At 36.1% G+C, this 27,677-nt stretch overlaps 1 protein-coding gene across 2 annotated transcripts; it reads left to right on the forward strand.

The window, feature by feature from the left end:
• Positions 1 to 165: 165 nt before the first annotated feature.
• On the forward strand, positions 166 to 20,208 carry GEN1 (GEN1 structure-specific endonuclease). 2 transcript variants are annotated; one of them, XM_085313143.1, is made up of 15 exons: positions 166 to 270; positions 592 to 724; positions 3,150 to 3,347; positions 5,033 to 5,219; positions 7,459 to 7,635; positions 9,277 to 9,387; positions 10,822 to 10,895; positions 11,424 to 11,518; positions 12,331 to 12,481; positions 12,601 to 12,637; positions 12,733 to 12,813; positions 14,680 to 14,810; positions 16,570 to 16,631; positions 17,316 to 17,459; positions 17,753 to 20,208. In XM_085313143.1, exons 3-15 carry the CDS (start codon positions 3,187 to 3,189, stop codon positions 19,219 to 19,221), a joined length of 2,880 nt encoding a protein of 959 aa, XP_085169269.1. In that variant the 5' UTR covers positions 166 to 270; positions 592 to 724; positions 3,150 to 3,186; the 3' UTR covers positions 19,222 to 20,208. The 2 variants fall into 2 exon arrangements, with proteins under 2 accessions (XP_085169269.1, XP_085169270.1); XM_085313144.1 differs by having other exon boundaries at positions 595 to 724.
• The last annotated feature ends 7,469 nt before the right edge of the window (positions 20,209 to 27,677 follow it).

Genomic DNA, 27,677 nt, shown 5'->3' on the forward strand with positions numbered 1-27,677 from the left:
CTCCCGCCCCTCCCCGGCGGGAGCCACTCCCCCGCCGCCGCCATTTTAGCGGCGGGTGGGCGGAGCTGGGGGTGGGGTGGTGTGTGCGCGGGAAGTTCGGCCGTTGGGGCTGAGGAGCGCTGTGTGCGTGAGCGGGCGGGCGGCGTTTATTTGCCCCCCCCCGCCCCCCCCCCCAGTGCTGTGGGGGTACTAGGAACTTGCGACTAGACCTGGCCGCGTCCAGAGGGTCTCGGGGCTCAGACTGGGAAGGCGAATTCTCGTTAACACGAGGTTAGAGATGAGCTCATGGGCGGAAAGGAGAGATCTTTACGGTGCGTGGGGGGAGGAGAGGGCCCCTGTCCGAGATCCGGAGCCAGGGCGTGAGGTCGGTAGGTGCGGAAACTTCTGGGTGTCCTCTTAGCGGCGCCGCGTAGAGCCTCCCAGGCAGTGGTTCATCTCGCTGTCGCGGGGAAACGCCTGTTTCTCCCCATGGGCGGCTTTTTAGATTTCTAGTTGGGATCGCGGCGGGAATTTTAGATGCTTAAATTCAAAACCCTCATGTGTTCTGCTGTTTTATTTTCATGAAACCTTTCACTTCTTGTTTTCATCTAGAAGGAAAGAGAAACTTATGGGAAAAAATAAAACAACTCTATCTTGGAAACTGGAGGAATTTTCAGATGTCCTAGCTGTGGCTGCTGTGCTGCAGGTCCTGGTGGTTATTGGCAAGGCTGTGCGAGGTGCCCAGGTACTGCAATAGTGTTGTTCTGGAGGGTAGTTTAAAAAGCGTCAYGGGCTTTCTTTTAAAAGGGATCTATGTTAGAAATAAAGCATGTGCTTAGCAGTCTCTGCAAGTTAACTTGGCAGTCAGTGAAAGTGTATCTGTATGAATTAAATTCTAGTTTTGAATGTCTGCAGCAGTTATTTTCAAGCAGCTGGCTTACACTAGCTGTATAAAAATGATTGCAAGTGAAAATGTTCAGTGTTAAAGAATAAATTATCAAACAGAACTTGAGTTATGGCTTGTATGCTCAATGAACATGAATTATAGCCCGTGGCCCAATGAGAAATTGAGAGTTTAGGAGGAGGGATGGCTTTTATTTCTTGTGAATAATCTTATAGCAGCAGTGACATGCAAACATGTGGAAAAAAAAAAGGTCTAGTCTAATCTTCTTGGTTTGGAAGTTAACTTATCTCTGAGAACATTATAGATTTAGGATGAACAGCCTCAATAAAATCTGAATGAACTGACCACTCCCATTAAAAATAGTAGATCTGTCTTTGAGCAGGATCTATAGATCCAAGTAACTTGCGTAATATGCTCAAAAGAACAATAAGTAACAAAGGGGTGAAAAAAAGATAGGATAGATCTCTCATTTAGTGTTGACTCAGGAAAGCCTATACTTTGACTAATTTGCGGTAGGGAAAAGTTCTGTCCTCAATAACAATACTTTATTATCTCATTATGGAAAATGTTGAAGCTGYTTTTTGGAGTTTTTTTTGTTCTCATTTTTTTAAAACTATCTTATTTTTAAATCTCTTATTTTTACTATTTCAGAATGTTAAGTATTTCTATAATATTTGTCTTTCCCGTTAATTAAATACTGTCTGTTGGTCCATAACAACACTGATAAAACAACTAATACAGTTAAAGGAATCTTGAGAAAAGTGATCTCAGTTGAAACTAAGTCTTTCCCAGAGAACCAACAAGAAAAAAAAATCTTGCTGTTTTAAAAACAACCTGAAATGACAGAAAAGATGAATGTTTTTGGTTAGCTACGTTGTTTTAAAATAGTTTTTAGAGTACAGAACATAAAGCTCCTTGTAAAGCCAGGCTGCTATTCTCTGTGATGGTGTTAAAAGTGAAACATTCATGAATTTTGCGTGACYGTGTTCGCAAGAGGCCATGAAGTAGAATAGCTCCTCATCAGTCCTAGGCAGATCTTGGAGCACAGGAAGCTCATCTGGTTGCGATCTCCTCAAAGGAGGGCTTTTTGTTGTCTGCAGCATACAGTAGTTTCAAATTCAAGGTGCAAGAAATGCAAAAACTTCCCAGATTTTATTTGACTTTTTTATCTTTGAATTTTAAGAGAGAAGAAGGAAAATTAGACAAATAATTGCAAGACAAGTTTTGTACAATAAGACAACACAGGAATAGATTGGCAGGGGGCACAAAGAATGTCAAAAAGAAAGTAGGATATGTGTTAGAAGCCTTGTAGAAGTATGCAGTGTGAAAGCTAGAAGAATAATGGAAAAGGACAGAGAAGAAAATCTGATAATGGGATGGGCATGGGGAGTAGAGCTACATAAGCAAAACTACCTGAGAAACAAAGATATATACCGTCTAATGAGTGTACATTGTTAGCTGGCATGTATTATAGGCTTTATAGCACAAGCCATGCAGTACTAACATTAAAAATGGTGAAATCAGATGCACTAGCTTGTTTCTGGAATCATATTGTTATAATAGATGATCTCTGGAGGATCCTTCCAAGAAGCATTTCCATATTTATAAGTTCCTGCTTAAAGTGGATCAGACTAGCAAAACAGCATTGTGAATGAATCTTGAAAACCTCCAAAACCAGAGATTTCACAGTCTCTGTGGGCAAACAGTGCTGCAATACCCTCTGCCGCTTTTTCCTAGTGTCTAACTTGATTTACCAAGATGCAGTCTAAGGCCATTATCCCTTGCTGTGTTATCTTGGAACACCAAGAAGAGTTTGTTTCTGTCATCTTTGTAAATATCCTTCAACTAGCTGTAGGCTACTACAGCTTATTATTTAAACACACATTTTTTAATGTGAGTACTATAGCTTTAGATGGCGAAATAATTCTTGRGGGTTTTTTTTGTTTGGTTGTCTTTTTTTTAAATGCAAGACTTGGACTGGAAATATGTATGGAACACATGAAACTCAGAGTATGTTTTTTAATGGGTTTGTTTTTATTATTTCTGTTCAGGCTACAATAAAAATGCACCCTCCAAAGGAGGTATTCAGTTAAAAAAACGTCTGTGAACTAGAGTCAGTAGATGCTTGTAAGGCTTGATTGCAAGTGTTCTTGGCTCTTAAAAGTAGAAGCAATAGTGACTGTTTGTTTTCAAATTAACATTCATAAATAAATGCCATCTTTCATGTTATGTTCTGAAAATATTTTATTTTCCTTGATCTTTACAGGTGAAACTTTCGTGTTGACAACAAAGAAGCTAGAATAATGGGAGTAACTAATCTGTGGCAGATCCTTGAGCCTGTGAAACAACCTGTCAGCTTGAGTAGTCTCAGGGGAAAAACACTTGCTGTTGATTTAAGCCTGTGGGTGTGTGAAGCACAGACTGTTAAAAAGATGATTGGAGTAGTTACCAAGCCTCATCTTAGGTATACTATCTATATAATTTTTTGTAGCTAAAAGTATTGACGTCATACAACTTAGCCTTAATACTTCCTCTAAAGTTAAGAATAAGTAAGTTAAAGACTCCAAAATTCATATGACTTTGTTTTGAGTTGGTTGTATCACTTCTGCCACATGCATCAAAGGCATTCAAATAAAGGTTGATTGGACTCAATTCTGCTCAGAGGCAGATAGGAAGAGGTGCTGGACACAGCCTTTGGGGCTTCAACAATGTGATAGACATAAGCAAACCCATGCTTACTTTACTCTGTATATTGCATGGCGCTTTGTTGCAGTATTGAGCAGCAGCAACTAAATCAGCAGGCTCATTCCAAAGTTCTGAGGCTGCATGTTGGAAGATACTGTGGGAATTCTGGCAATTTATTAGGATTCAAACTGCTATGATGTAGATCACATTGATAGTTGCTTAAGTTGATGTGGATTTTAAATCCAAATTCTWGTTAGATCCCATATTGAAGTAAATGTGTTCAAATGATTCTTCAGGCTTTGAAGGATATTGAAGAATATACAGTCTTGAATATGTATATTTCTAACTTAAACTAATCAAATACTTAAGAGCAAATATAAACAGCTGTAACTTGAAAGAAGTTTTCTGCAATTGATGCTGACAAAAATGAAACTATTTAAATTTGCAAAAACAGTAAATTTTCAAAAATGAACACTAGCTATTACTAGATATCTCTGTGGCTGTTTTGATAATAGTTTATATGGAATATTAGCATCTTCTGAGAATCATTTCTTAAGATATCATACTGATGACTGAAAATGGATATTTAACTTAAAGTTGAAGCTTAACATGGCTGAAGTCTGTACTTCCCTATGATACGATGTCCTGCCTACAGTGAAATGAAAGCATCAGTCCAAATCTCTTACGCATTCTTTCAAAAACAAGACAAAGGAATGAAGAGATTGCTACCAGAAAAAGAAATGCTTTCAGGAAGTAGGAGTTAAAATTGTATTGAATTTATCTTATCCTTTATGAGTAATAAATATACAAAATTATTTCTGGAGTAAACAGTCTTTCCATGTCATTCCAACAGATCTAAATATTTTATTCTACTGTTTTTGAAAGATTGATCAGTGAACAACTGGAAAAGCATGTTTTCTGATTACTTTCAGTATTACTAGTGTAGACCAAATAGTTGTTATTTTCTTGTAAGTTTCCCCTTAGCAATGTTGCAAACCTTGGGTATGAAATAAATTAGCAAGATAATGGTTTCTATGAACCTGTCTTATACCACAACATACACTTCAGTATCTGAAGTACTCCTATTGATAGATTTGGAATTAAATTTAATATAAAAGAATGACTATTTGTATGGATTTATGTTTGGAAGCAAACTTTGAACACAGAAGTTTTTATTCAGCCTTTTAAGTTTTTTGATATTATTACTCTAAAAAAGATTTTTGTCATAATTTGGTATTTTCTTGTGAATTTTGTAAAGCTATTACAAATCCATAGTACATCAACACCAGCAGAGGATAAGGAAATAGATAAAAGATTAGTTAGTTTGGGAATGAGGTAATCTTAAAGGGTGGAGAGAAAGTTAAGCTCCTCTCTGGAGTGGTTTTGAGGGATGTAAGGAAAATATCCGAAGAAAATCAGGCTGTATTTATTCTACTGTTTAAGAAAATGCTTGTTTTATTGCAGAAACCTGTTTTTTCGATTCTCTTTTTTAACATCAATGGGAATTAAACTAATATTTGTCATGGAAGGAGAGGCCCCCAAATTGAAAGCAGACACCATGAGTAAGAGAAATGAGATGCGCTATGGAATTTCCAAGCAACCTAGGGCTGCAAGAACAGGGAGATCTTATTTTAAATCCGTTTTAAGAGAGGTGAGTGACTGAGGGGGGCTTTTTTTTTTAATAGGAAAAGATTTTAACAAGATTAAAGACAAGAATTTCAAAGAACTAATAGAATTTGTTACACAACAAAATTCAACAGTGTCCTGAGTTAGAAGAATTACTTACACCCCTTTGAAACTGGGCATTATAGTTTTGGTTAACTATTGTTGCAGTAGAGGGACAGTGCTAGATAATATAAACCTCATTTGATGTGCTCCTGTGCTTGTTATGCTGCAGTGAACCACGGTCATAAATGAGTGCTTATTACAGAAACTCAAATTCCTCATTCTTTATTAATGTTAATATTGATACTTTCTCATAGATGATATATGCATTGATTAACTTTTCTGACTAGTTCTAGATGGCATTGGTAAATATGGAAGAAGTATAGTCACATGCTTTTTCCAATAATAACTTTGTTCGTTGAATGCAGCATAACGAAACCTGAAATGCCATCTCTGCTGTCTGTAATGTGGTGATCTGTTTTGACTTTTGGCAGGGACAATCTGTTAAAGTAAATGCATCAGCCAGTTGTTTGAAAGTAGGCATGTTTTTTACTACCAATTACTCTTACTGACTTTATTGAGCTCTGGTGGATGAAGCCCAGTGATTATACATTAAAAAACCCTGTACTTCATTATGATCAACTGTCTTAGACATTTAATTCCTCTTAAACTTCAGCTCTCATGAGTTGGGCTGTTATATAAAAATAGCAATGTATTGTATACCTATGTAGGCTAAGCTGGTATGTTTTTTGGAGGTGCACAGATACTGCAGTAGAAGTGTTTTGTAACCTAGACTTAGATTTGGTGAACTAGCTGTATAGCTAATGGGAAATAGTTGTTAGAAATCTACAGAACTAGGCTGAAGCAAAGATTGTATAGTTTTCATATGGATGGCTGAGATAACTTTGGCTGCAAAAAAACACTTAACTTTCATTGTTGCAGTTATTTTACCTATTCAGTCTATTCAGAATTCTATGAAATGGAAAATATAGATGATAATAACTTAAGCAGACTGAACATGTTTCATGATTCATGTTTTATTTTTAAATTTAAAGTCATAATATTTGAAGGGGGGAGTTATTTTTTTTAAAAAAGATAGAAGACGAGCTCAGAGTTGCTGCTGACGTTGTTTGCAATACACAGGAACTCTGTGAAGCCTAAGAGTGCTAGAAAAATGCTCTTAATTAAGTGCTCTAAATTTGTTATCTTTTCCATTATCTTTGCAAGAGCTGGATCCATTTAGCCTGGAGAAGAGAGGACTAAGGGGAGGATCCTATCAATGTCTCTAAGTATCTGAAGGGAGGGCGTCAAGGGGATGGGGCCAAACTCTTTTCAATTGTCCCATGTGACAGGATGAGAGGAAATGGACACAAACTGAGGCAGGGGAAGTTCTGCCTGAATGTGAGGAGGAATTTCTTTGCTGGGAGAGTGATGGAGCACTGGACCAGGTTGCCCAGAGAGGTTGTGGAGTCTCCTTCTGTGGGGAGATCTTCAAGGCCCACCTGGATGGAACCCTGTCCAATATGCTCTAGGTGACCCTACTGAGCAGGGAGGTTGGACTAGATGATCTCCGGAGGCCCCTTCCAACCTTACCGATTCTATGATTCCCTTTATTTTTCTATAGAAGTATGATCCATAGCTAGATAAAGAAAATAAGAGACTGTTATTATTTCTGACAATTTTGGATCTAGCAGTAGAGAGAGAATTTTCAAGAAATATGTATGAGATCTCAATATATCTTATAATAGGATCTAGCTGTACTATGCCAACCATTCTTAAAATGCTGTACTTTGATGCTTGATGTTTTTAGGGTGTCTGACAGTCTATTGATAGATCTGTGCTAGGCCAGGGTTAGTACTTGAGTAAACAAGGTTGCTCTGCAAAGATAAATGTTCTCTTTTGTTATTTTCCTTTTTAAAATATCACAGAAGTCTATTTAAAGCACAAAGATTTTTGTGAAAGAATAACCATTAATCATGCTGTGTTAAATTCCTGTACTTTATTCTTACTTGTAAGATTTTTTCGTTGCAGATTTCTTTTGCCTGTTGCTATATTTGGTTACTTTCTTTAAAGCAGTACTTATATTGATGTAGTCTTCTATAAGTTATACAGCAGTAGCTGTTTTCCAGAGTCAGTGTATATACTTGTATCTCAAAAAACACTTGCTAATAAGTGGGTCTAATTGAATATTAAATCTCTATTTCCTATTGTATTCTTTCTTTCAGTGCCTTGAACTGTTGGAGTGCTTAGGTGTCCCGTGGGTTCAAGCAGCTGGGGAAGCAGAGGCAATGTGTGCTTACCTAAATGCAAATGGACATGTCGATGGTTGTATTACCAATGATGGAGATGCGTTTTTATATGGAGCTCAGACAGTTTATAGGAATTTTGCCATGAATGCTAAGGTAGTATACTTCATTTGGAGTTGGGAAGGGGAGGAGAGTTGTTTACCCACTCTTTAAACACTGTCTTCTCAAAAATGTTAATAAAGGACCATATGGCCTTGAAAAAATCACTTAGGCATTTTATTTATCCTGTTGTATTTGGATTTATTTAAAATAGTACTTTAAGAAGATAACATTTTGCTTGATTCACTAGGAATCCAAGTGCTAGATACAAGAGCAAAACAACTGAATTGAAGAATGCTTGTAATACTGTAGTTTGTGTTTGTAGAGTATATGTTGTAGAGTATATGCATCTGCAATGTATAATAGTGTTTTTTTTTTTTCTTTTTTTTCTTTTCTTTTCCCCTTTATGGTGGACAACTTGAGCGAATTTACAGCTAGGGCATCTGGAAGCTTTAAGCCTTCTGGGTCTCAGCCTCTTGGGTCTCATACCACTGCTCACATTATTATGAATATACTTATGGTTAGTACTGACTGCTAGTCTCAAATTGAGCATGAATAGAGCAGGGACTGTATAACTGCATAATAATCAACCGTGGTCRTCATTCAAAGAACAAATCAATTCATCACCTTGAGCTGAAAATGTTCATTTGTTAGGAATATAGGTTTCCAGAACTGGAAGAAGGTAAACCAAGTATCTTCAATTTATTCTTTCTCCATAGTTAAAAGGATTGTTTATGTTCTCCCTACAGAATCTAACAAGAACATGGGGGAAAAATGGTTTCAGGTTTGAGATTTTAAATAATGGTAATCCAAAAAACCTGTTGAGAAAGTACTTCAGTAATAGGAATATTAGAACAAAAAAATAGTTAAGTACAGGTAAGTGATGGGTAGGTCATTTTTTTTTAAGTTGATAAGAAGATGATTTGCTCTGATAATACCGTCTTTGATTTTAGGTGTGTTTTTCCCCCCCCCACACACACACTTCTCCATTAAATTTACTTGTCACTTTTTACCAAGAGTGAAGGTGGACTCAGTTTTTCAGGTGAACTTGCTGACATATTGAAGTCAACATAAAGAAAATAACTAATGTGAGTGTGTCTATCAAGGGTGTCCTTTCCACAAAATTAGACTTTTTTTTTTTTAGATTCAGATCTTTCAATTCATATTAATCTTGATTTCATGTTGTATTTGAGTCCCGCTACCTTCAAAGCTCTAAGTGTTCCTTCAGCTTATAAATCTTATATGCTAGATAATATTCTAATCTTTTTACTCAAGTAAGATATTAAAATTATATTTTTTTTTAATCTTCAGTTCCTGAAATCATTTATACAGTAACTAATAGTGAATAATGTTAGTTTTACCACATTTTTTCTACAGATATTGAAGAATAAACAAAACAACTCTTGGCTTAACGTTAAGTACTTTCAGCAGTAGATCTCCATGCTAATAACTCAAAATTCCAGAACTGTAGTTACCAGTATGGTTTTGATTCATTTCTGTTTCCCCATACGTAATATTATCAATTTTAATTCCTACTTCCTGTTTTTTGCTACAGACCTTTCCTTGTTTTGTAGGATAGACTTGTTCCTTGCAGAGGAAGGTGAACTGTGGTGGGTGAGCAAGGTGATATGATTCAGTGGGCTGTTCTTTCCCTAGTGTTACAGAAGCAAAACAATACCTAATACATATCTGTTGCAGGAACCCTACCTTGACTGTTACACGATGTCCTCTATTAAGAAGAAGCTTRGCTGTGACAGAGAGTCTTTGATTGGGCTAGCTATTCTTCTGGGTTGTGATTATCTTCCAAAGGTAAGCAACACTTTTTTTTATTAGATACTTGTTTTCAAGACAGCGTATTGAGAGATGCATGCTGACAAAACCATACACAATGCACAATTACTGAGATTCAGTTGAAGAAGCTGCGTAGTAAGTCACTAATTTTTGTTTGTAAAGCCCATAATGATAATGGAAAATGGTTTGCAGACATTAATCTTTCTAAAACTAACCTGTGTAATTATTATTCCAGACTTCACATACTGGAGGTGAAGACAAAAATTTAGGTCACGCTGAATACTTTGAGCAACTATGTGAGAAGAAGTTAGATGTTTATCAGGATACTTCATGCTCGCTAGGGTGTATAGTACTTCCATGGCAGAGCTGCTAAGAAAAACGAGGAGGAAAAAGTCCATCTCTATGCTGTTTGCAATAGTTAGCAGTGACTACTTGAACTGTAGTTATTAGTAGCATCAGTTCTTGATACAATTTGGATGTAYACCTTTTTAGTCCTATCATTTGTAAACACATGATTTGCAAAGAGGGAGGAATCGCTTACTGGAGAGTTTTCCTAATGAATGAAGTGAGAGGGAATCTCATTGATCTCTGTAGTTGGACAACTGTTGATGTTTGTTCTGATATTTCCTTGGAAGATAGTGAGAATATAAAAATGATCTGCCTTCTACTAAACGATTTGAGAGATTGTCAGTATATGAAAGAAAGTGTTACCCTTGAGTAGTCAGTTTTTTTTTTCTGAAAGCTCTTGGAGGGTGGTGGGTGGGTTTTTTGTTTTTGTTTTTACTTTGAACAGAAGCCATTTCAATGGCTATTTGAAATGGAAGTGAAATGAAATTTGATTTYCATACAGTTCATCAAGCTGTGATCTCAAGCAACTGTTGCAAGCCTGAAGGGGAGCATTGGATATATGGTTACTGTTAAATCTACATGTTTCGGTTCTGACAAAACTGTCCTTTCAAACAGCTGATACTATGCTGGAAGATTTAAAAAAAAAAAAAAAATTAGAGTTCTTTGTTCTAACTTGATACTTTCTTCTGTCACAGGRTCATAAGTAGTTTCTTAATAAGAAATTTACTGTAACAGACAACAGTGCAGTCTGGTGTATCGTTTCCCTCCCCACCTTTGGTGGTGCTTCTTTTCAAAAAAAACAACCAACCAACCAAACAAACAAAACACTTCTACTACTGCTTTCTGCTACCTTATCTCTGTTTTCTTCCATTATTTGATTTGCCATTGGGTGTTAAACTGTTTTATGCAGTTTGCCTGTCACACTGGTAGCATAGCTGTAATGTCACCTCCTCTGACTTTAGAACTCGATCAAATTTTTCTTTCAGTTTGGCTTAACATCTGTATCATTTCTCTTATGAAAATCAGTTTTATGAACACGTGTATGCATTCAGTGTTTCATTAAATAAATAAGACTTATTGCATTTTATATTTCTGTCTCAAAAGGGTATTCCAGGAGTTGGGAAAGAACAAGCTTTAAAGTTAATTGAGACTTTRCAAGGTCAGAACTTACTGCAAAGGTAAATTTAGTTTGCTTTATATGCTGAAGGACTTYGATTTTATTCAAAAAGTTGTTGCTGTATGCTTCAACTCTAACTCAACTGTCCGCTTATATATATATATWTTATTTATTTTTTGAGACTGATTAATTACTACTTTCTTACTAAATGAATTGTGTTTGCTAGATAAGCCTCTTACTTGCCTTAAATATTATCTAACTCCAAACTCCTGAGTCAGCAACTGTATATAATTGTGTYGAAATGGATTTTGAAGGACTGATGAAAAATGTTTGCCTACTGGGCTGTGGATTAGAACATCAGATGCTAAATATTTACTATGTTGTCGTAATGTTTATGTCAATACTGGAAACCCCAACAATCATATAGAATACTTGTTATTTTAAAAAAAAAAAAAAAACCTTTCAAGAAATAGAAATCTGCCTTGCTTTTCAGGCAGATTAAGTAGTATAAAGGGAACATTTTTCAATGTTTTACTTTAACTAGAGAAGTTAAAAACATATTATAATCATTTCAATGTATCCATTTTAGGTTTGAGCAATGGGGCGAGCAATTTCAGTGTAATAATACTRATCCACCTTTGATAGTTAAAAAGGTAACTCACTGTTCTGAATGCCATCATCCAGGTCAGTATGAAAAGGGCTAAATTTTATTTTTAGTCTAGTTAATTGTTTACCTTTTATTCTGATGTGGTTTCTGTTTTTGTTTTGTTTTTATGACTAGCATTAAAAACTGTTTTTCTGTCATTCAGCTTCTTGATTATATTCAGATGTTCAACATTTTTTGTGTGTGTATTTATGCAGAGATTTTTTGGTGCAGGGGGGGCTTCCTTTTTTTTCAGATGTGAAACCTGTTGATAGCAGATGAAATGTTATCAAAATGCTGTTGTATGAATCAGATATYTATCTTTTTATTAGTTTCAGCAAAGAAGACACAAGCAACTTTATTTCTTTATTTGCCTGAATGGGTCTTGCATCAAGAAGACTGAACCCATTAGCAGAAGAGATTTATATTGCTGTATTTTTCTATATCCATTTCTTAAAATAAAAAAATAATAATCTTAAGGAGCTTTACCTTGACACCACTTTTGAACAGTGTAGTTGTTCAAACTCAAAACTCCTAAACAGAAAAACTTGTTTCAGATATCCATTACTTTATATATGCTTGCCAAAATATCACAAAGCACTGCTATAGTTTATTAGGTAATACGTTTTTCAGCATGATGTCCAAAACTATTGGAAGAAAGCTTTAGAAAAGGGCATAGGAGGAGCAGGAGGAAGCTTGTATACATCTGCAGCAAAACCAGACAAATATGACTAATGCATCTGGATTCTGTTAACAGCTGCCATTTGTGCCAGATCAATGTGTTCTGAGCTTTATATTTGTTCAGTGTTGAAAACCTTCTTTYTCCTCACACTTTATGCATCTTCTTCTATAGGATCTTACAAGGAACATGAGTGCAATGGATGTAAATTCTGTAAAAGCATTAGATACTGCAAACCCCGTGACTCCAAATACTGCTGCCCTTGTGAATGGCATCAGTTAGAGCGAGAGAAGCAAGCAAATGCAGTGGAGGACAATATCAGAAAGTAGGAATGTCTTGAAAATGAATTGTTCTTCCCTGCTTTCATGTGCAGGGTGAGCATTTAAATTCTTCATTTTTTTTCCTATTTGTATGCAGTTCCTAACCCATATGTTTTACTTGCAGAAGAGCTAACAGTTGTGAGGGCTTTCCGTTCTCTGAGGTAACAAGCAAGCCTATCTTAATTTTTAAACCAATTGAAATTTTAGTTTTTAGCTTTCTTTTAAAATGCCTTTCCTTTTTCTGTTTTATCTCAAGGTTATCCAAGAATTTCTTGTAAACAAGAACAAATTGAACAAGATAATGGAGTGCCAAAGGCCTAGTTTATTGTCCTTTCAGGTATAGAACCAAATACTGGATATTTAGCTCTAAAGTGTGGTGGGGTTTTTTTTGTTTATTTGGGTTTTTTATGTTGTTAATAAGGAAGGCACCTGTGGCAATGTTGATCTTTCCTAGTAATTTTACTTGGAATAAGATTTGAAGAACCTTGCTACAACTTTTTAATTTCAGGCTTCCAAAAGATGAGGCATGTTAAAGAYTTTAAGAAATTAGTTGATGTGAATAGATATGTAGAAAAGAGGAAGCAAAGAGGGCCTCAGAAAAGAGATCACTTGCTGTTTTTGCATTTTTCATTGTATAATTGGAGGGCATAATTGGAGGGTTTTTTTTTTCTTTCTGCTGTGGTTGGGTGGGTTTCTTTGTTTGTGTTCTTGGGGTGTTTTTGGTATCGTTGAGAAAACTGACATCTGTATATAACAAACAGAAGCATCTTTTAACCTGGATGCTGCATGTTTTTCCGAGAACAAGTAGACCTTCAATAATGAGCACAACGCTGTCAGCTTACAAGTTTAGAAGCCCTTTGATTCAAAGGGTACAAAACTCAAAACTGGCCTAGCTTATTTCTCCACCCATAAAAGATGAGTATCATACCCATATCACAGCCCTTTTACGATACATGCATGTGCATGAGTTCACATACTGACAGAAGTATCAGAGTTTTCAGTCATATGACTGGTGTCAGAGAAGCTAGAACCACTCAAGCTGAAAAATTGTTCATGAATTTGCTAAGCATCAAACCCTTAGATTTCTTCTGCTACCTTCATTTTTTTTCTAATATTTTCCCCATAAGACCAGAAAAATTCAAATTCCCTGTCATGATGTTGCTAACATCACCCACAGCTTTATTCTACAATGATATTTCAGATAAATCATTTTCTTCTGCCTGACTCCCCTTCATCCCATCTTATTTAAAACTATTCAGTCTCTACATTGCCACCTTATGATTGTCATCATAAGACAACAGACCTTTCAAACATTACTGCAGCTTTCAGTTTCCAAAAAACAGTTGTATTTGGTGTCAGATACATGTTACTCTTTGTTTACATGGATCAGATGCACCTTTGCTTTTATGGAGATAGTAGTGTTTCTCTGAACTCTACAGGTAAGAAATTTATTTTATTAAATGCAGTAGATCTTCACTGAAGCTTGTCATTTATCACCAAATTGTTCCATGAGCAGTGTGAAAAATTGAAGACCAGTTTTCTATGCTCTGGTGCTACACATGCATCTAATCACATGCCAGTGTSTTTCGTGTTTCCTGTGATTTCCTGCATAAAAATACCACGTTACCATATATGTTCTGTGCTCTACCCTTGGCTTGTCCTAAGCCCCCCAGATACTGTCTGTGCAAATAGCTGTAAATTTTGTGACCAGTTCTGATCTGGGCAGGCTGGCTGGCCAACATAAGATAGTTGATAGCATTTATACGTTGTTTTGTCTCTCAGTTAACTCATCTTTTCCTCACTGGGAGAACTAATAAGGATCTCTATTCTATTACTGGTTTTTGTGAATCTTACTCTTAGAATCTTTTGAGACATAGATCTATTTGAAATTGGCCATTGGTTTCAAAAGTGATTGAGATCAAAGATGTACAGAGCAACAAAATTAGAGTTGCTTTCTATAAAATATTTTTACTGGTGAAGACAGCTTTTATAATATTTCATGCTCTTATCACTTGCTGTTGAGAGCTGGTGAATCCGTTCTGTTATGGGTGATTGTTTCCTTACTTGATAGTGAAACCTCACTAGGAATTACAATAATATATAAGGCATTCTAGATATTTTATATATTTAGTCATGTGTCCTTAGTATATAACTCTCAAAATAGTAAATGTTGGTTGATGTGTTTGTTTTTTAATATTAACAGAGATTTGCTTCTGAGAAGATGGAATGGCCCAAACATTATGCTTGTAAGAAACTGTTGGTATTATTGACACGTTATGATATGATCCAGAGAAAATCTGGATACACTGATTCAAAACAGCTACAGGCTATACGGTAATGTTACATGGGTTCTTGAACTTACTATCCTTGCTTCTACTGCTGGAGAAAAATCACATTTTTTTTTTTTTTTTTATGGAAGTACAATGTATTTCTTCTTTGTCTGTTTCAAGCCATGTGCTACTTTGTATAGAGCTAAAAATTTAGATCAGTACTCTCAAGTTTATACTGCTGCTGCACAAATTAATATATATAATGGTTTCCTTCAGTCCTAATAAGACCTGCCTTTTACTATGCTTGCTTTCTGTCCTCTACTTCCATTCTATTCTGCTTCCTTGGGACTGCATATGAGACTTAGGATTACGGGTATGGTCCTATTGGCAAGCTGTTTTTGGAAGTTTAATTGATAGGATAAGAGCCCCCACCTGGAAATGAGCATCTGTTCACAGTGATGGTCTAGAATATTCAGATTCAGGACCTACTGACCTTTTCATGCTACAGCTAATGAAATCATTGGTTTACAGCTCTACTCTGCTGCCCCTTCTCAGAACAACATTTTCATTCGAGACTGCTGCATTTATGAATATAGAAATGACCAAACTAGATGTGTGTGGTGTCACCAGGAATGAATATCCATGAAAAACAAGACGACAAACATGTAGCTACTTACCCCTGAATATTTTCCCAGCATCCAGATGTCTGTTACTTAGGGGTTTCCTGAGCCAGAGTTAGTACTTTTTTATTCTAACAACCCTCAACAGATTTTCTCAGAAGTGATCTCCTGTTAAGCCTATATAAACTTTTATTATCTACAATGTCCATTGCCAAAGGGTTCCCCAACTTAACTTTACTGTGTGAAAGCAAACTCTTAATTTATTTTGACTCTGGTATCTGAATTTCATTTGTTTTCCCTGAATTCTTGTATTGCAAGAAGGTTAGTTATTGTTCCCTCTTCTTTTCTTGATGCCGTTTGGGATTTTATAGGCCTTAATTTGGGAATAAAGAAAAAGAGATAGTAGCAACATGGTAAACTCTTTTCTGAGTGGTGTATCAGAGCATGTTAAATTATTCCTTGAAGCTGTTCTATTTAGAACATTATCCATTATCTTTTAAAAGGATGATTGGCCCAAAAGTTATTGAGGGGCAGTTATTTAAAGAGTTTGGCTAGATAAATTGCCAGTGTTTACTTTTATGATTGAATTAATTGAAATCTTCCATTATAACTTTCTTTAGTGTTTTAAGGGTTTAAATGACTAATCATGCTCTAGAAGATTTTTTTTATTAACAAGGATTTAAAAATGATTCAACAGCAACCTTATCACACRTAGGAACCTATTACCTTGTACAGACAATTTTTTAGAAAAATATTCCATGAAGAATGTGTGTCCCTCAGCAAGTAATGTTTATGCTGCTTCATGCTGTCAGGTAAAGAAGTGAATGACCCTATCTGGTCAGTCGGAACATTACTGTCTATGGCAGCAGCCTTTTCTGTGGCATAGCTGAAGACATCAGACATGCTTGTGGAGGTTTGCATTACAGCTGGCTGCTAGAGAATAACTGGTTGATTTCTAATTGTGCTGCTCTGAGCAGTATCACAAAAATGTTTCAGTAGTCAAAACGTAGACCCAAAACTTTGCTGCATAAGTTATGCAAAGAAGTAGTATGTTTTTTTAAAGTATGCGCTGAACTCAGTGTTACAAGGATAGGACTCTTTTTTCTTCAGATGAATTATAACAAATTAAAATATGTTAGAATAGATTTTTTTCATTTCCTGTTCAAACAAAATTACTTAATGGTTTGCTTTTTGTTCTTACAGAATAGTCAAGGCACGTGTTAAAAACGGGACTCCTTGTTTTGAAATTCAATGGCAAAAACCAGGTTAGTCTGGCTTCTACATATGTTATAAAACAGCCCAAATAATAGAACAAAAATAAAGTACACTTTAAAGAAGGAAAAAGTTATGCAATCTTATAAGTAAATGAGGTGTAGGTGAGATTGGAAATTATTCTGTTTTTGTTGTTTTTTAAATAATAATAATAATAAAAGGCATAGATATCCCGAAAAAAAAAATGCTCAGACAACCTTAGAAAGCAAAATATTTCATTTTTCAAGTACTGTTCCTGGTATGTCTTATTAAGACTAAGCTGGTTACAGCCATGCAGCACTACTCAGATATTGCATAGAAGTGCTGGACTCCAGAGTTCATAGCTATTTGCAGTATGTACCCTAAGCTTTGGCTATTTATCAGCTAGAAATTTTTTTATGCTGGCAGACTGCTGGACTCCAGTGTTCATAGCTATTTGCAGTATGTACCCTAAGCTGTGGCTATTTATCAGCTAGAAATTTTTTTATGCTGGCAGACTTCTGCTACTTTCAGTTTTCCTGTCATTGTGCAGGAGACTGATAGAAAAAAAAATTACGGCAGCTAGATCTCCGATCTTATACTGTAACCCTTTTTTATTTTGAGTATATGAAGATAAGTAGATCTTTTGTTTTTTGTTTTTTATTTCTTCCTAGTGAAAYGTGTATATGTATGTCTAATATCTGTATTAATTTTTTTAGAACATTATGTTGATGCAGATGATCAGCCTGTGGAGTCATTTGTAGTCACAGTAGAGGAGGAGTCTTTGTTTCAGGCTTCTTATCCTGATGTTGTTGCCCTTTATCAGATGGAAAAATCAGAAATTTTGGAGAAGAAACAGAAAAGTAAGTCTGAAAGCTTGTCTTATGAACTTATGGGCCTTASCAGGATACCAAAAGCAAAAAGTAACAAACATCTCTCCTACTTTTGAGTGGTATCATTCTCGTGAAGATCATGATGCCATGCCATCTTGCAGCATGGCACAGTTGCTTTTGCTGTTGGTACAGCTGTTCTTTGGGCACAATTGCTTTTATCTTGGTGTTTTATACTTTAGCACTAGACATTCGGAACWGTGATTACTGCTTCTTTTTACGATGACAAAATCCCGTCCTACTTCGCTATGTCTTTATCCTTTCAGGCAGGAAAAACAGACCAAAAGAAAAGGAATTATCAATTGTTTATGGTGAAGTAACCGATCTTCTGTCTCAAATGAATTTAAAATCTACATGTGACATTCTTCCAGTGCAGGATTCTATGTCAGATACTGAAATTCTCGCTGAGGATCAGACACATCAGAGAAGTATTGAATCAAAAGATCCAGTGTTAGCTGCAGCTTCCTGCATTACAACAGTTCAAATGCCAGAATCAGCAGCTGGCCTTTCTCCAACTGCGTCAGCTTATTTGCTCTTGCAGAGTACATTAGCTGATTCTTCTGTATTACCAGCACAACTTAATAAAAATTCAGAGGTATCATCCTCTTGCACTACCTCTGTAACAGCTGATTTGCAGTTGACCAATACTGATTGGGAAGGAACTTTCTTCAGCACTTCACCAGCCCTTGGTGGCAATATCCTTGATCCAGTAGCTGACCTGGCTACATGTGTGCAACATTCATATCCATTACACCATAAAACAGTAACAAATAGCTCAGAATATTCTGATGCTGTGCAGTCTGATCAAGATCAGTCTGATAGTGCAGATGACTTATTTTCAGATGATGCTATGGGACAACTTCAAAAGTTGTCTTTAAGTGAGCGAATACTTATGAAGAGTTCTGTTCAGTCAAAACCTTCATTGTCTGAAGATGTAATGGAAGTGAAGCCTGTGAAATATTTAAAAAAAACAAAGGGAACATTGAATCCTGACAAAGATGATGCTTCTTCCTCATGTCAGTTAAATAAAACAGTGCAGGAAACTAAAAATGTGCTGTCAGAAAACTATGTGAGAGAGTCCAGTAAACACGTCTATCAAGATCAGTACCAAAATGTCAACAGCCTGGCTCAAGTAGTGCAAAAACACCATAAAACAAGCAGTTCAACATTTCCAGCTCTAACCAGTCAAACAGTAAAACCATTACAACCTGGGTGTGAAATACTTCCACTGTTTCTAAAGCCAGCAGATGTTGTAACTGGCTGTCACATTACAGAAACCTGTAYTCAGGCTACTTGGAAAACTTTGTTTAAAAGGAGTGTGTGCCAGAACAAATGCTCTTCTAGTGAAGATAGTGATGATGGGAACATGAATAAAAATCTGATTTATGAACAGCAGAAAAGGCAACTGAATTCAGGTCACTTAAAAAAAAACTTTATAAAGAAAAAAAGTAATGCTGTCACTAGCAAAAGAATGAACAGTGACTCAGCAATTGCAATTAAGGGGAAGGAAAAAAGGACCAATTTTAAAATAACTGGTAATGATTTACCAGTACAAGTATCTCCAAAACCTTCTCCTGTCGTGGAAGACGATTGTTTCTTAAGTCCAGAACAATCATTTGAGAGGTCAGGTTCGTTTACCCTGCAGCAAGCCAGAAGTGATGTTTTGACTTACACATTGGCAGACAGTCCCCTTCCCCTGTCTGAGAGACTAAAAGGAAGACTCAAAAGCAATTAGGTGTTCTATAAAATGGATTATGGTAACCATTAACTCTGAACCTTCAGCTTTTACATAGTTCTTTGTCAGAGTATAGTACATAAACTTTGAAAATTTGAAGTAGGTACAGTTACATGAAGTGTGAAATACTCCATACTGGTAGCGAAGTTTGAATTTAAAATATTAGCAAAAGTGCCAAACAGCTGATGACAGGCAAGTACCAGTTATTCTAGAAGTCCTGTCTAACATTCACTTTTAACTGTAGTAGAATGAAGATAAAATTATAGCACATTAAAACCTAATAATGATATTGCAAAATATATTTTAATTTTTGAAAAGTATTATATATTGTAAATAATTGCTTTTAAAAGGGAAGCTTGAATGCAGTCACAATTTTGAAGGTTCTCTTCCTTTTTAATGCAGAAACAATCTGTTCACACAAAAATTGTTTTCAACAGCATACTAGGAAATCTGTTCTTGTCTGCATTTACATGTTCCTAACTTTTTGTATGCAGCGGCCAGGAAGAAGGTTAATCTTGCTGAAATATGTCAGTCGATAGATAATCTCATTTGTATTCAGCCAAAATAGTGGTTTCTTATATTCCCCAAAGGAAGAAAAAAAGATTTATAATTGATTTCCAAATAAGAACTATATTAGGAATGTAATGCCTGTAAAGTATTTTGAGGTACTTTATTGGAAAATATTAGAAATTTATTTTCTCTTTGGGGATAAATATATTAACTGTAGGAAAATAAATAGAAAAAAATCTAGAATGAGTGCTCTTTCCTGGAGAGTTTAGCCTCTAGCTACCTAACTGATGTAAAGAGTACTTAAAAGATTAGAATTAGTAAAAAGAATAAGAGTAACAGTCAGCTGGGAGCTTTAAAAGCATGGATGTAAAGGCACGCACACTGAGGTTTTTTTATAGATGCTTCTTTTATTTCCTTCTGATTTTGAATACTGAAAGTTAACACACTGAATTTTCATGAATAAAAATACCAACATCATATGAATGCTCTGACTCTTGTTCTCTCTTWGTGTGTGGGGATCAGTTTCTTTTTTGTTGGAGAAATGAGATGTCAACCATCGCGCATGGGTTTGTGTTACAGGGTCATCTTTAGAGTTTGTAAGGTTTGGAAGTGAGGTGGTTTCCAGGTCTGCCTGGAAAGACTGCATGAATGGGTGATTCTCTGAAAATACCTTATCCAAATTGTGGCAAGTCTGCATTTCACAGATGATGGAAGACAAATGTTAAATATATCCAAAAAATATTAAGAACTAGTGTGTGTGTGTTTGTGTGTGGGGGGGAAGTAGTATGTTTATGATACCACTAAAAATGACATCTTGTTTCATAACTACACTTCAACCATGTAAAGCAGGAAAATGTCAATTCTCTTTCATGTGCAGTTTGTCTTAATATTGTGCAAGTTTTTGCCAGTACTTCAGGTCTATTGCTGCTTCTATACATTATAGTATGCTGTTATCTCATTTACATTCTAGCTGCTCATTGCAACAAATCAACACAAGAACATTTATCTTTGAGGATGACAGTTACGCTTGTGATTCACTACAGCAGGAAAATTACAGCGTTAAAAATGCTTTAATTTCTCTCTTGGACCTGTATGCTCAATCTAACAACTAGAGCCACTTTTTTTCTTCTGACGTTCTCTCTCTTTCTCTCTCTTCCCTCCCTCCCCCCCACCCCCCGTGCTAAAGCTTTGTAACCTGTCACACTCAGTTAGAAAACATTTACATATATTGAGTAGGCATAACAGAATGACAGATAAATCTTTCCTCTGCAGGAAATATTCCTACAAGATTATATTAAATTAATAGTAAGTATTGACGAATATGATGCATGAGCTTTGAATGTATTTCCATTTGTTTTCTATTCTGGTCAGCCCAAACAAGCTTATTCAATTTTTTCAAGATGTTTTGTATCAATGGAGTAATGAAACTATATCTGCTAGGGAGACGAGACCAGTAAAAGAGGAATCCCTGACCATGAGGGTGCTGCTATTGAAATGCTATCAGTCAGAGTACCTTTTCTGAAAGTTTTTTTTCTATGGAACTGCTCTACCAGCCCAAGTATTTTGACCGATCTATTTGCTCATCCTCATGTCAGCATCCCTCTAACTTAAATGATTCCTGCAAAGATACTGACCAGAACTGGGGATTATAATCACCAGTCTAAATATTGTCATTGCATGTTAAACCAAACAATTTTAAAGGTGTTAAGTCACATCTAATTAGATGTGGGTAATTTAAATAGCATAACTTAACAAAGGGAAATATTTATCTGCCATTGTTTACGTGGTGCTTGCAGCTCACTCCTTATTTCAAGTCCAAGGGGAACCTAGCAGAAAGTTTACACAGAATATATACATAAATTACTACAAAATATGTAATGCAAAAATCCTCAGCAATTCCTATAGCTGTTCCACTATCAAGCTGCATATACTTTTCTGTACTTTTTCCAATGGAAACTATTACAGAAATATTTATGAATGCCACTAATTTTTATTGAATTTTCCATTTTTACTTTATTAATAGAACTGATGAACTAGGAAAAAACTTTTCTGAGAGACATCAGGAAACATTTCCCCCTTTGAGGAAGGGATTATTTTACAAAACCTTAAGGAGTTACTCAGGGTGGCTGCACATTATAAAATTGAGAAAGAAACTTAGAAAACATGGTGGAGCAAGCGACGAATAGCAGCTGTTATTTGAGACAAGATAAAGTCTTTTCATGTCTAGAAAGGTGTCAAACCCTACCATATTACATCAGTAGATAAAAGGGAATTGCAGTGAGAATATTATTGGAGTTGTTGCAAACCTAAGTGCTACTGGCAAAACAGTAAAATCCGTGCTAGGTTTAACGCTTTTTCCTCCAGGAAACAAAACACTTTAACTGTTCCAAGAAAACAAAATTAAAAAGGGTGATAGAACCACTTTTTGCATTGTTCTCTTGCTCTCATATCCTGCTCTGTAGCTACTGCCACTACCAAGCTTTTTAATTTTATTTAATAAAATTAATTGCATATAAAACTTCTAAAAGTTCCTGAAACCAAGGCAGACTGGCATAGGGGGAAGATGCTTTGGAGGGCTTGGGAAAATTTTATCACATCAAGGACTCTGAGAACAGCTTGGTGGAAAAACCGGCCTTTTCCCTTTTGAAAATTTTGCTCCGTGGCAGCAGTTAGATATAGTAAAATTCCATCTGATAGATATTTAAAATTAATTAAATATTTGACTAAAATGCAATGAAGGGAAAGAAGTTAACTYGTTGAAATTTTTAATGCCAGCTTCCTGTAGAAGTAGCTGTACATTAGCATTTATATTATTTTAAAATGCAATTTACTCTGCAGGCCAAGCTTGAAGCTGACTTAGTTGTCCTGCCATGAGCATTCTTGAAGGTTGACTCTGTGGTAAACTCTTCATATACTTTATGAGATGATGGGTGGAACTGTGATGTGATCAGGTTTGAATGAATTTTTAGGCAAACTTACCAGATGAGCCTTTACATGCTGCCTCTTCATCCATCCCAATGTCCCAGCGCTGCCCTAATAGTGACATTACAAAATGAATAATAGGAGTCAAGACAGTCCAAACCCTACAGACTGCCCAAGGGTTGTCCATGTGTGCTGCAAAGATAAATGAGGTTTGTGGCCTCTTCAGATTGAAACTAGGCTGCCTTCCAGGACAATGCGAATGGCAGGTCTCAGAAGTCCCTCTGAAGTTCAGCCTGATGTGATATGTGGTAGACATATCTTCTGTGTTTTTTGTTCAGGTGAGCTCAGTGCCCTGCTTGATCCACAACTAGGAGGAAAAGAACCTTGTGCTCAGGTTCACATTTCCCAAAGCATGGTATTTAATGGAACAAAGGAGTCCARTAGTTTTAACAACACACATGCTTACTTAAAGTGGTCTTTATAAGAGCTTTTATCAAGGCTAACTAACCTGTTGCTATTTTTTGTGGTTGTTGAATGTCCTCTTTACCAGATAGGATTTGATGACCTGTTTTATTGTAAGTAGTTATAGGGATGATGTCCTGGTATGACTTACACTGTTGAGAGAGGGTCTTTCAGATAAGATGCTGTTGAAGGAATGGGCAACCAGCAGTTCATAAAAGACAACCCAGGCCGGTCTCATTAACTGTGTTTTACTGTAACTAAATTGTATTTGTAGTTTAGCTGTCTAGGAGATAGTCACTTCTGCCTTTCTCCAGCAAGCTGGCTTACTGCTACAGGATGTCTACATCTCTTTGAGTTTATAGAAATCTGAAAGACTTCTGAGATGGGCAACCAGAAATACTGTTTACTAGAATTAATCAGGCCTCTTTTATATTGTTAAGGAGAGAGGCCAGAATGATGAGGTTGGGATGTCTTTTTTTCATAGAAGATCYTAATAACTAGAGAGCTTTGGTTGGAAAGAAGAGAAATGCCCTCCTTGCCCTGGATGTGTTCAAGTCATCTGTCTTCTGGGAAAGTAGTCACACCACTCAGTTATCAGCCTGAATCCTTAGAGAAGATGTTTTGTTTGGTTRTACTATGCAACGTCCTTCACTTTCTCCTTCACTGATATTTTTTAACAGTTGGCCAATTTCAACCAAATGTGGTGAATTTGGAGAATACAAATTTCTCATAAGCTGAAAATGAATTGCTCAGGGAAGAGAGAGAGAGACTTTGTTAATACCTTCCTGAGGGAAAGAAATTGCCAGTGGTTCTGTTTGATGATAGCCAGCCGTCATCAGTTTCCACACACACCYGTAAGCTGCACATGTGCTATCTTTGGTCTAACTGACAGATCAGAAAAGATGGAGCATGCATGGGATATAAGGACATAAATGTGATTTTGCTATGAGGAACTGTCTTATAGGAGATACAGAAGAGGATCCTGAGATATTGGAATGGGATGGCCAAGGACACATGGGGATTCATAAGCACTCATAAGCTTTGAAACAACTCCTCGAGATAGTCCAGTGAGTGTAGTTCAGCAAGTACATCTCTGTGTTTGTAAAGACCTATGCAAGACCGCTATCCTCCCTCTGTCTGAATTCTGCCATAATTTTTAATAATGTGAATATAGTCCATCCTGCCTTTCTGTTACCTTTCTAAATTGAAAATACTAGCTTTTACAGTACAGTATATATTCAGATAGTAGTGTGCATTCTCTATCCACTTATTTTGAGCATCATGGGATGTTTGTGATTTCTATGTGTTTCTATCCTCAAGCCCAAGGGAAGGTAATGGGACTGTACCTGTGCATCTCCAAGCACAAGTATACTTTTGTTTTCATGTCTATTGATATACCAYGCTGATCAAAGAGGATATCATTCTGTTTTCTTGAATTTTCTTTGGCCACCTTTCTAAAAATCCCAACTCTTACTGTTCACAGACTTTTTAGATTTTTCAAGATAGATATTTGGGAAAAATTGTAGCCATATAACTTTTGTCTATGATTTCTAAGCAAACATTTTTTAGTGGTTTGTAATATGCTTATATTTTCCCCCAATATTACTATGAAGAAGTTTAAACTGTTAGCTGTTAATAGTTGTTAAAACACTAATCGTAAAAGCTCATATATATGTTATTCAGCTATCCTGTTTTATGAATGTTCCTTTAAGCGATGCCATAGGAAAACAGTAAGATAATCATAGAACAGGTTTTGAGATATAATATAGAAAGAAATTGGGATTCACAATGATATTTTAGTTTAGTTTAGTTTTTTTCTTTTCAGCTGCAAAGGCCAAGATTGATTTTATTTTCCAAGAAACCCAAAACTTCATCCAGCACCATTCTACCAGCACCTGCTATGTTACACTCTCTGGTGTTAGTAGTTTGGAACTATGAGTTGTGAGGTATCCCATAATAACTGATTAATTTCCATCTAATAATCTATTAGCTGTCATAAAAGAAACCTAGTTCTTTGCTTGTTCCATTATCTGTAGCCCACCACTAAGTTCTTAAAGAGACAATACTCCTCTTCCCATGTTGATAATCTGAAGATGGTTACCATATAAAATGGGTTTTGCATTGACGGTATTTAAATTTGTACATAGAACTGAAAAATTCCTTCAACAGAATTATATTCTTTCAAATAATGGTAACATGTATTTTCCGAGAATTTCTTTGTGATAGCATATTTATCTTGTCAAATGTCAGGTAATTAATAAGAGAGGTTTAATTTTTTTTCTTCCAGTACATGATAGAAAAAAAAMCCCTTTTGTTCTGGAAGGCATGAATTAGAGATACAGAATAAATGATTATCAATAAATCTCTGCCATAAATCTCCTCAAATCACCAGGCCATTCTTAGCACAGAAGCTCAAGAATAAGCAGCGTTTTGTGGCTCAGAATGAGACAGTGAGCAGAGAATAATTTTCAAAGCTATGGACTCCCAGTGTGGCATGCATGTAGATATCTATATAACCTTTTTCTATGAACTCTTAACCTTGTAACTTGTTTCTGGGGGAAAGATCCTAGTTTATATATTATGCTTAACCAAYCATATAATCTAGATTATAAACCAAACTAGTGAGTATGCGTGAAGAACTCTGTCAATATGGGGATGCATCAAAACTTTTCCCCAACTGAATAGCCTGTCAGGTACACAGCATCTCTTCAGATCTTCAGATAAAGGTTACCAGCATAGGTGTTCTTGAGGAGTCTTGCTTGACCCCCGCTGAAGAAGCCTTCCTGAAGATTCTTGCTGACGAAACTTCCATCAGCTCCCTTTAGACAGCCCTTCAGCCATCCTGTCCAAGAGCTTTCTGATCAAGGTACATACCCAATAAAGCTTGCTTCACAGGTTGTTTGTTTAACAAAGCAGAGTGTTAGAATTTCCCCTTATAAATAAAGACTAGGCACAATGCAATATGTATATATTTTTAACTTTTGCTCTTCTAGTCCATGAAATCAATCAAATATTTATATAGCATCTCTTGGTTACTTCTGTCATATTACTAAACCACCTACAAAATATCCCAGACATATTAACTTCTCTCCATTAAGAATGTTATTCTTAAGTTCAGAACAATGACAGCCTAAAGTAGGGACAGGTACTACAGCTATCTAGAAAACACAGTTTAGGAAGTGCACAATAAAAAGTTCTCCTAAATGTAATCAAACCTCATACCTAAGAAGCAGTTGACAATTGTTAGTACATAAATCATAACAGTTCATAGTTTGACGYTTTAAAAGATGGCTGATTGTGAAGACTTTTTGCCTCTGTAATAACCCATTGTCACAAATCTGGGTTTAATTTTAATAGCAACATTGTATGATCACATATTTTATTTATGGATCACTTGAAGAATTTGTTATGGAGATATTCTGATTAGTGGGCTATTGGGCCATTAGCCAAATAAATCTAAAAGGTAATAAAACTCACAGGAAGATAAATGGCTTTCTTTTTCTTGTTCTTTTCAGCCAATTCAGGCTAATTTAAGCCTTTCACAGAATGGTGATAATGAAGGATTTGTTCTCAGCAGCATTATGGCAGGTGATTTGCATTTGAAAGTTTGACACATTTATAGGCCTTTGATCTTTTCCCTCCGCTGCTAGCACCCCTGACCAGACACCTACATGCACGTTTTACCAGGTGGAATATCTAGGAGCATTAACAGCTTGGGGAGTTACTCTTAAGAGCTACTCTAGAAAAATAATTATATTCTCTGTGGCCAGGAAATACCATTCTGTCACTGAATTTGAGTGCCCTTTATATCATGCAGGAAAAAGCATGTTTGAACTTCTTTTTCTTTTAGTTTTTCTTTTAAGCTAGGGAAAACCTTCATGAAAATTTTTGAAGAAATACAGAGTCTGATGTCATGTCCACCGAACTGTAAAGATTGGCTTATTGTATAGTTATGAGTTTACTGGTAAAAAGGCACTTCTCAGTATAGATCGGTTCAAGAATTTTGGCATGTAGTAAATTAAAGAAAAGACTGTGACAGCTGTGGAGCCGTTTCTTAAATATTATTTACATTTTTACTTTGTTAGTTGGAAGCAATTAGGGTAATTTACACGCAAGAGAGTTATCTCTGGACTAGAAGAGGAAGCCTAGGCACATAGCCTAGGATATATAAAGGATATTCTTAATGTTTATTGCAGAAGAGGTAGGGAGTCACAGGATTCATAAGGAACATAGCTGAATATTTGAAACAGGAGCTTGGATCTTTAATGACTGTCCCAAACTTACTGCAGTCAGCTATGTTCTCTGCTGCATCATAGCAGTTAATTCCAGGTCCATGTGCGTCAGCTCATTCTCATCTCAAAGTTGATCCTTTCTGTGCCATGAGCTAAAGATATTTCGATGAACTGAGCTTTTCCTCTGAAGGAAGATGCAGCTTGTAGGACCAAAACTCATTTGAGCTCCCAGGGAAACTCCAAGGATGTAGGTGGTTGGCCAAACAGCTGGCTGCAGGCTGTGTGTTGTACTTGCTGCTGCCCCCAGGAATACTCAGCCTACCTAAAGCA

The sequence above is a fragment of the Rhea americana genome, unplaced genomic scaffold, assembly GCF_003343005.1.
Source record: "Rhea americana isolate MKP2758 unplaced genomic scaffold, rheAme1 scaffold_379, whole genome shotgun sequence".
Classification (NCBI taxonomy): domain Eukaryota; kingdom Metazoa; phylum Chordata; class Aves; order Rheiformes; family Rheidae; genus Rhea; species Rhea americana.